The following is a 10092-nucleotide window of genomic DNA, read 5'->3' as shown; positions in this document are numbered from 1 at the left end:
TACTTCTTTACTTCTAACTTCCTGTTTGGGCTGATGACACAATGAGTTCTGCCTGAAATCCCAAGCAGTGTTCCCAGCCCAGCCTCCTGGACTACAGAACATCACCTATTCCTACCCTCTTTGTTTCGCTCCACCTGCATACATTTATTTTTTTTCCCCAGCAAAAACCATACTGCTGCCTTGACATCAAAGAACTCGCCCATCCACATTTGGAGTGCAGATGGTGAGATGTGGAGGAGGGGGTGCCAGGAGTGCAGAGGTGAAATGTGGAGGAGGGGGTGCCAGGAGTGCAGAGGTGAAATGTGGAGGAGGGGGTGCCAGGAGTGCAGAGGTGAAATGTGAAGGAGGGGATCCAGGAGTGCAGAGGTGAAATATAGAAGGAGTGCCAGGAGTGAAAAGGTGAGCTGTGGAAGAGGGGTGCTAGGAATGCAAAGGTGAGCGGTGAAAGAGGGATGCCATGAGTGCAGAGGTGAAATATAGAAGAAGGGGTGCCAGGAGTGCAGAGCTGAAATATAGAAGAAGGGGTGCCAGGAGTGCAGAGGTCAGTTGTGGAACAGGGGTGCAGGGAGTGCAGAGATGAAATATGGAAGAGGGGTGCCAGCAGTACAAAGGTGAGCTATGGAAGAGGGGTGCCCAGAGTGCAGAGGACAGCTGTGGAAAAGGAGTGCCGAGTGTACAGAAATGAGTTGTGGAAAAGGGGTGCCAGGAGTGCAGAGGTGAGATGTGGAAAAGGGGTGCCAGGAGTACAGAGATGAGATGTGGAAAAGGGGTGCCAGGAGTACAGAGGAGAGCTGTGGAAAATGAGTGCCACGAGTACAGAGGAGAGCTGTTCAAAATGAGTGCCGGGAAGACAGAGGTGAGTTGTGGAAGGGGGTGCAGGGAGTGCAGATGTGAGATGTGGAAGAGGGGTGCCAGGACTGCAGAGGTAAAAAATGTAAGAGGGGTGACTGCAATGCAGAGGTGAGCTGTGGAAAAGGAGTGCCAGGAGCACAGAGGTGAGTTGTGGAACAGGGGTGCCAGTACAGAGGTGAGATGTGGAAGAGGGGTAACCAGAGAGCACATGAGAGCCGTGGAAAAGGAGTGCCAGGAGTACAGAGGTGAGTTGTGGAACAGAAGTGCAAGGAGTGCAGAGGTGAGTTGTGATAGAGGGGTGCAGGGAGTGCAGAGGTAAAATGTGGAAGAGGGGTGCCTGGAGTGCAGAGGTGAAATATGGAAAAGGGTTGCCAGGAGTGCAGAGGTGAAATATGGAAGAGGGGTGCCAGGAGTACAAAGGTGAGCTATGGACGAGGGGTGCCCAGAGTGCAGAGGACAGCTGTGGAAAATGAGTGCTGAGTGTAGAGGTGAGTTGCGGAAGAGGGGTGCCAGAAGTGCAGAGGTGAGTTGTGGAAGAGGAGTGCAGAGATGAACTGTGGAAGAGGGGTGCCAGGAGTATAGAGGTGTGTTGTGGAAGAGGGGTGGCAGGAGTACAGAGATGAGACGTGGAAGAGGGGTGCACAGAGAGCAGAGGAGAGCTGTGGAAAAGGAATGCCAGAAGTACAGGAGGTGTGTTGTGGAAGAGGGTTTCAGGGAGTGCAGAGGTGAGTTGTGAAAGAGGGGTGCGGGGAGTGCAGAGGTGAGCTGTAGAAGAGGGGTGCGGGGAGTACAGAGGTGAGTTAGGGAAGAGGGGTCCAGGGAGTGAAAAGGTGAGCTGTGAAAGAAGGGTGCAGGGATTGCAGAGGTGTGCTGTGGATGAGTGGTGCAAAGATGAGGCACTTTTCCCCTCACTTCTAAAAGGAGTATTAACCATGCAGGGGAAGGATAAAAAAAAGGAGAAGGGTGAAAACCACTGTTCTGGCGAACTTGAAGTCTTCATTACTGTTGTCCTTAGCAATCAGATTTGGTGTCTAATTTTTACACAGCAGTTTAGTGGGTAAAAGGTGACCAGTATCTGTAGGCAATACCCCTTTTCTTTACTATGAACTTCCAGATTTAAGCAGACGGATCATGTAATTTCACATATCAGTTGCCCCTTGTGGATTCATTATTAATTCGGCACAAATCGACACAAACCCCAATCTGTGAGGTAACACAGGACACCAGTCAACAATTAAAAGGTTTGAAATGACCCTTCAGCATTGTTTGTAAAAATCAGGTCCCACTATGTAAATTGCAAAGCCTTTCACAAGCCTTATTTTACAATGGTGCTTCCTTGGGTAATACCCAAAAGGTAGAATTTACTTTTCTTTATTATGCAAGAAAGTTCCCATACCTGTACTTCGAACTGTTGCATCATTTATTGTTCTCAAAGCAGACAGATAATGTTAGTCAGGAAACCAAAACTGTAATAAGTGTCTTGCTTGAACCAATAATAGGAATGACTCACAAACTCTGACTATTTACTCCAACCTCTGAACATCTGTGTACTGGCCAGGCTAGCATTCCCTGCATATAATTCCTAACACACACTTGAGCATTGACCAGAAGTTCCAAACTTGCCTGGAAATGCTTTGAAGGGGGTAGTAAATGTGGCTGCATCAGCAACCTACCTTCTCCTAAAAGACGGGTGCCCAACCTTTTGAAGAGCGAGGACCACTTAAGTGACTTGGTGACCGGTCGCAGGCAACAATGAGCTGAGCAGGCATATACTGAGCGGACACAGACACAGCCCACTCTATGGGCCCCACGATTGGTTCTGCACAGACAGATAGGGATGTATCGGATTGGAGGTAGGCAGGTGTAAACGGACAAGTTCATTTACATCTGCCACTCTATGGAGGTGAATGGACGGTCCGATGGGTGCACCTTAAGAAATGGACAAGCAGCACCGATCGAACCAGTTGTGTAAAAGGGGCCTAAGGCTCCTTTCACACTGATGCACTGCGGTTTACCTGCACCATGGGTGAAGAACAGTACACCTGTGGCTTAGCTGCACTATGCCATAGACTTCTATTATATCCTGCATGTGTGGTGCACTTTCTGAAAGCGCACCAAAACTCTTGCATTCAGGAGGTTTGGTGCGCTTTCAGAAAGCGCACCAAACCTGCCGGTAATACCAGAAGTCTATGGCTCAGTGCAGGTACCCCGCAGATGCACATGCAGATCAGTATGACAGCAGCCCAGTAACCACTGCAGAAGAGATATGCCCATATATACACAGTATAAACTGACCTTTATTAATAATCTTTCATTCAGGAATCTCCCTTGCTACATGTATTGCCAGCGGTTGCTGTCCCAGGCGGAGTGCAACTGGTATTACTCCGCCTGTGCTATACAGGAAGCATTGGCTTTGCAGCTCTGCTCCCTCCACAGCCATGCTTCCTCTAGCGTTGGCTCCATTCAGAACACTGATGCTCTGGGATGGCGGGTTGGGAACCAGCAATACTGGCTTGTCAAGCTGCCATGCCAGAGCAGGGGATCGCGGGCCACATCAGAGGGCTGTTGGCCACCCCTAAACTAAACCATTTTGAAAATCACATTTGGTCTTTCACATTCAGACTCCGAGGTGCATTAGGACCTACTCTCCCACCTGACTTTGAGAAAGATCCCTGTTTAATTCATATTACTCCCTAGGGTGCCAAAGGAATGTTAAACGTGGCTTTTGTTTCCAAACCTGTAGTACAAGAATTGCACAAAAGCAATTGTCATCCAGGATTTACATCTACGTGGAGTGAAAGCATAACTTAAGGGCAGCACTTGAGAAATGTTGGCAAACACTTTGGCATGACTTCATTGTGTTAAAACCAGAGGAAATTTGAAACGAATTTGTGATTTGTGGCTGGTAAGTAAGTGAACAGAAAACAAAGACGCTTCACACAGTATCATAAATATATTTCTAAAAGTCAAAATATTCCAATACAATAAGCAGGGATAAAACGGGTTTACATTTCGTGTTTGGCATTAGAAGCTAAAAACAAAGGGAATGGAAACGCGTATGCACTTCTTCATAAGTCAGCCCCAGCTGGAAACTCTACTGTGCACTCCTACAGATCCATAACATGACACCTCCAAAATATGGAAAAGGTTTGGCAGACATATTTATCGGCATTATGCTAGCCATACATGTTTTCATATGAATCGCTTGATACAATGATCATTTGGAAGAAAGGGTTGTATCATGCATTTCAATTGAAAATCCATTTAGAATTTTAACAAGTTGCTTTTTTTGTTGTGTAGAATGATTGCTTTTAAGTTAAAGATATTTTGAAACTAAAATTACAATTGCCTTTTTGTCATGTATGGCCAGCATTAGAATTGTAGTAAACCTAGCATAGGGAACATGCTTTTTGCTAGTCTGTTATCCTGACCCAATGGGTTCAATACTGTATGAGTAACCGCTCTGAACAAGTACTTAGAGGTCAGAGAAATCTGAATTTACACCTGCATACTTCTCCAAAGTCAGCGACTGAAGTCCAAGAGGTCAGCAACTAGTCTGTCTGTAAACTTCCATGTTTATCTCACTTGACAATTCAAACTTTCAACCTCCAGTGTAGCTTTGAATCTGGTTATGTATTAGTACAACCAGTGCTAGGATGATTTATGCAGATAAAGCAGCTACAGATCAGTCCCTAAAAGGGTATAAGTAACAACACTCCAAACTATACAGTGCTGACCTGCTCTCTTCCCTTAAAACACTATTAAAAAGAAAAGAAAGAAAAAAAAGATAGATTGTGCTCATAAAAATCCAATTATGTAGCTAATGCCATATAAAGTGATCATCCAATATAGGGGTTTTTTTTTTTGTTAAAAAATCAATCCTCTATAAAGTGTCCATGCATTATAATAGTCTCTTATTAGTGCATAATAAACACCATAAAGTGCTATTGTGCTGTGCAAATAAAATAAATCTTCAAGTTGTGCAAAAGTGTTTACCAAAGTGTTCCGAAAGTGATCCACCACTGTCACGCTCGAAAACTCACCGACTCCACATGACCACCCACTAAAGGTTAAGTCATAAAATGCTTATGGTCATCAAGAAATCCCCAAAGGCACCATGTTTATTATCATTGGTGGATCTGCCTTCCACAACAACTTTGGAATATCCACCGTTCCTCTCACAGGGATGGAACTATATTCAGATGTCTTATGCAGGAGTTATATGGAAAACAAGGAGGGTCGCCATAGTGTAAAAGCTTTAAACTTTTAATAAAGTAACAAAATAGGTCATCTTACTCACAAACATTGTGATTACAATTCATAATCTTACTCCTACCAAAACATTAGGAGCAATATACAAAGAATTAAAGCGGCTGTATTGCTGGAATAAATTTTACACAAATATTGAGAGATTTTATCATGTGAATTCACCTGGGTGCAAGGTATAGCACCATTGAATGTGAGTAAGATTACCTATTTTTTAACACTTTATGGTGTTTATTATGCTCTAATAAGAGACTATTTTACAATGCATGGACACTTTATAGAGGATTGATTTTTTTTTATGAAAAAAAAACAGCATTATATTGGATGGCTATTTTACAATTCACTTGGATTTTTATAAACACAATATATCTTTTTGTCTTAAAGGTGTTTTAGGCTCCATTCACACTTGTAGGACTCCAAAGTTGTGCTGACTTTGCAGTGCAACTTTGACACAACTTTGGATGGCTGCAACTTGGATACGACTTTGGCTTTGACCAGTGATAATGGACAACAGTTGCAATGTATAACATTCAGGTATGACTTTCATGCAACTTTTGAGGGTCAACGTTAAAGTCTTTGGCCCTCAAGTTGCATAAAAGTCGGACCAAAGTAGTACATCAATTTTCTGCAACCTTAAGTCGCATATATATGAATGGTTATCATTGGAAAACATGTCATGGAATTTTGATGCCCAAGGTCACACAAGTGTGAATGAAGCCTTAAGGCAGGGGTCTTCAAACTATGGCCCTCCAGTTGTTCATGTCTGTGAATGTCAGTTTGAGGATCCCTGCCTTAAGGGAAGAGAGCAGGTCAGCGATGTATGTTTTGAATCTGATTAGTTTCCATAGGACACCAGAGAAAACTCCTAAAGAACAAGTTCATGTTGATATAAAAAACAAAACACCAGGCCTCCCTACCTATTCAGGTTCTTACTACTCATATCATCCTCATAGTATTCTTCTGTGTTTACCCTCCTCTGTCCTGAGAGGTAAGCCCCCACAGATTTTAATAAGAACATATTCCTTGCATATCAGAGTATTGTCCCATTAACAGATGCAGCCACCACTGCCAGGCAGAGGTTTAGCAAGCAACTCTGTGGGAGGTGTCCGGGATAGACTAGGTTGGGGAGGGTGAGCTAACGGCATTATGAATAAATATGAACTTGTCCTTTAAGTCAGACACCTCAACTAGGCTATGTAAGCACAAGCTTGTCTAATGGTGCAGGACTTATTAGTGAGATTGCCTTTTAAGAGGACCTGTCATGATTGGAACTACAAGAATCGGAACACTTAAGCTACAATCATTATATGTGTGCAGACTTAATAATAAAAATATTTTATGTGTTCCCTTATGTAGCTTTAGTAACTTTTCCCAAGCCCAACAATATGGTTCGGATGTCACATCAGAGCTCTGTACTTGAGATTTCTGCTTTGTCGACTGCCTGGCTTCACATAGTCTTCCAACTCCAGAGACTGCATAACAGGGGCACACAAAGACCATAGTTCTTAACATTGTTCATAACCATGGGTGTCTGATATTGGACACCAGAAGCTGGGAGAAAGTGCGTGAGGTCACTCATTTAACAGAGGCAGCGACTGCCAAACTTTAAGACACCTTTGATCATTAAAGCAAAAGTATCAGACTCACAAGTCCTAAATGAGGATACAAAGATAACAATTTGACAAGTAAGCCTGCACAAGTGAATATTCCAATTCTTGTATAACTGAAATCATTATTGCTAACAGCCTGAGAATACTATAATATTTTTTCTAAGGGGCCCAATATATATATATATATATATATATATATATATATATATATATATATATATATATATATATATATATTCGTTTATTCCACTGTTCTGTGTGCCACGTTAACGGATAAACCAGCCTTGGTTGTAGTAAGTGCACTGGGGTCTGCTCGATTGTGATTTCAAGCTTATGTATCAAACACATACACAATGAACACTTCTAAAGCTTTTTTTTTGTTTGTTTCTGTTGTTCAGGAATCCTCTTATTGAATAAAACATTATCAGGATGTAAATGGGGATTCAGTTTGGTTGATTTTTTTCAAGTAAGAAATAAAATAGAAAATGGAATTAAAAAAAATGAAACAATGAAATTAGCTTGTGCTGTATCTTGTGCTCTTATGTAACAGTCTACGTCCAACTACCCGGGAGGAGTCCTACTGCCTGGGAGGAGTAGCTATTTAAGAAAAAAAATAAAAAGTGAAATAGGTATTCACTTCATTTTCAAATATGCCTCCAATACATATTGTTTTGCCATATTGCTCAATCACGCCACCTAGTGGTGGAAAGCCATTATCCTTTATTGTAGCAAGACACTCTTAGGATGCTTTTCAACATTATTAAGGATCCAGAAGTATCTTGATTTAATCTTGTCCTTCACACACAGTCTCCTTGAATCCAGATAGAGTTTGATTTAATGACTTGGTTTGAAGTGTTTTTTTTTTTTTTTCTTGTTTTTTTATGGCTATGGGATGGAAAAGGACCAGTTTTGTAACAACGTAAAAAATAGGTTTTCACAGTTCTGAGTTTCTACTCTCAAGAGTTTCCTGCAATTTTGCACTCTATTTTGGCTTTGGTGTGCCTACAGCTGTGAAGCAGAGATTGAAGCTGCAGCCTCAAGCAAGGAACTTCCATCACTGGTGGGCTGGTTCAGCACAGATGGACTCAGGTGCAGATTGCAAGCCAAAGACAGCAAGAATGTGGCAATTAACGGTCTGGAGAATTCTCCACCACAGTCATTAATGTGTCAAATGCTGGAGCCTTCAGCTTTCAAACAGTGGATGCTTAAGATTCAGGGCATGCAGATACAGTACCAGTGCTATAAATAATGAATCTCCCCAGTGCAGGAATGCACTATACCAACAAAGACACATTGGCTTCTTCTCTCGTGTCCTGGGCTGCTGTTATGTTTTTTTTCTGCAGAGACACAGGGCTAAACTCTGCTGGCCTGCTCTCATTGCAACATACTGGCATTTCCATCCTGTGCAATACCCTGAGGGTCCGGAGCTGTGTATGAGAAGTTCCTGAACTCATCCTGATTAATCATTGGGATCAACCGCTCATCGATGGGGGTTAATACTGCTTCCTCTTTAATGAACTCTGGGTCGAAGTTGCTCACATCCTCCCTGGTTTTCTGTACAATAGAAGAAGAAACATTATCTCACAGTCAGATCATCAAAGAATAGTTTACTCAGCAACATATGTGACTGAAAGGGGTTGTAAACCCCTGTGTTTTTTCACCTTAATGCATCCTATGTTAGTCACCGGCCCCCCAGCCCCCCCCCATTTTACTTCCCTGAGCCCTGGAATTTCCAACGGTGAGGAGGCACTGTGCATCTCCCCGGGAGTTCTTGGCTCTTGATTGGATATATTGATAGCAGCGCAGCCTTTGGCTGTCAATCAAATCCAATGATGCGGGGGGCGGGGCCAAGTCATACATTAGGTGTCTATGGACGCCGAATGCTGGGAGCGTGCCCGCAAGGTAACCTGCTTCTCCTAGGGGTTATCTGTTGTGGGGAGGAGCCGCAAGAGCTGCCGGGGGACCCCAGAAATCAAGGATCAGGGCCACTCTGTGCAAAGCGAGCTGCACAGTGGAGGTAAGAATGATATATTTGTTATTTAAAAAAATAAAAATAAAAAATTGCGCGCTCATAAAACACTGTACCCAAACAAAATTTGTGCTACTTTAACTGGCGATTGCACGGGCATGCAACGCTGTTCTCAAGCAAAATTGATATCATCTTTTTCACACAAATAGAGCTTTCTTTTGGTGGTATTTGATCACCTCTGGGAATTCAGCTTTCAATTTTACTGTTGTCGTATGACCATGATAAAAAGTACACGCAGACACGTTCCAGCACGCAGGCCTCGTCTTTTAATTGAAGACTGAATTTCCATTGGTGCCGGCTCTTCTATGTACATTTGTGGCTCGTTTCTGGATGTGGGAGGGACATCCTGAGCCAGAGCACCTGGACTAGATATGCCATCGTCCATCTCATCATTTGGCTTTTCTGTTCAGAGCAGTGTGATTTTTTTGTTGCAACTAATTTATAATGGGACTGCAATATCGCGGTGGACAATCCGACACCGACGCTGGAGGAAACTGAATAACTGCCACTGACATCATCAGTGACATTAATACAGTGATCAATAATACTATACACTGTCACTGTACCGGCACTGGCTGGGAAGGGGTTAACATCTAGGGTGATCAAGGGGTTAAATATATGCCTAACTATTTGTAATGTGTGTAAAGTGTGCTGCTTTTAGTAACTGATCTGTCAGTTTCTCATCCCTGCTTTGCAGATCGACAGATCCCTCCTTCATACAGAGCTCTGTGTTGTTTAACAACACAGAGCTCTGAGCTGTGATTGCACACAGCTGATCAGCAGGTCCCAGCCGTGAACCATTGTCCGGGACATGCTGACAGGCTCCCGCTGTGTACAATCACACACCCTAAACCTGGAAGTAGGCAGCAGCGTACGGGTAGGACGCTTTGCCTACAGCGACTGCTCGTCTGCAGTACATTGCGGGCGGGTGCTCGCTAAGTGGGTAAAAGAGGACTCAGAGGTAAAGATCTGCACTGGATTTATTTATAAAAGGTCTACCTAGAACCCTGACACTATTCACATAGCCCTGCCTTCCACAAAATAAAACTCCAAAGTCACCTCTGGCATTCCTATGCTTCTCTGTATCTGTAGCATCTACATCAGAATCCAGACTTGCCTGGGTAACTTAGTGTACATTATCAGATAGGTCACAGACTGGCAGGAAAGGAGGATTCAAAAAGGAGAAGAGAAGAGGACATTTTTGGGTTGATTTACTAAACAATTGGGCTGCTTACATTGCAAGGGAATTTTCCCTTGGCTTAGTGATGCACTCACATTGCAAAAAATGCCCTGAGCAAGGGGACAAAAAAAAAAAAAAGTATTTTTGCTTGCACA

General features: G+C 43.2%; 1 protein-coding gene across 1 annotated transcript in view; it reads right to left on the bottom strand.

Annotated features, from left to right (window-relative positions):
• Window positions 1-3792: 3792 nt before the first annotated feature.
• PRKCH (protein kinase C eta) overlaps window positions 3793-10092 on the bottom strand; it is a 168640-nt gene continuing 162340 nt past the window's right edge. The window contains exon 13 of the mRNA XM_073609127.1: window positions 3793-8282. Coding sequence (XP_073465228.1) covers window positions 8103-8282 — 180 coding nt within the window. The 3' untranslated portion in view covers window positions 3793-8102. The remainder of the gene's footprint in view (window positions 8283-10092) is intronic.

Source organism: Aquarana catesbeiana, linkage group LG13 (genome assembly GCF_042186555.1).
Source record: "Aquarana catesbeiana isolate 2022-GZ linkage group LG13, ASM4218655v1, whole genome shotgun sequence".
NCBI classification, from domain to species: Eukaryota; Metazoa; Chordata; class Amphibia; order Anura; family Ranidae; genus Aquarana; species Aquarana catesbeiana.
Note: the sequence above shows the minus strand (reverse complement) of the source record. Positions and strands in the feature narration are given on the sequence as shown.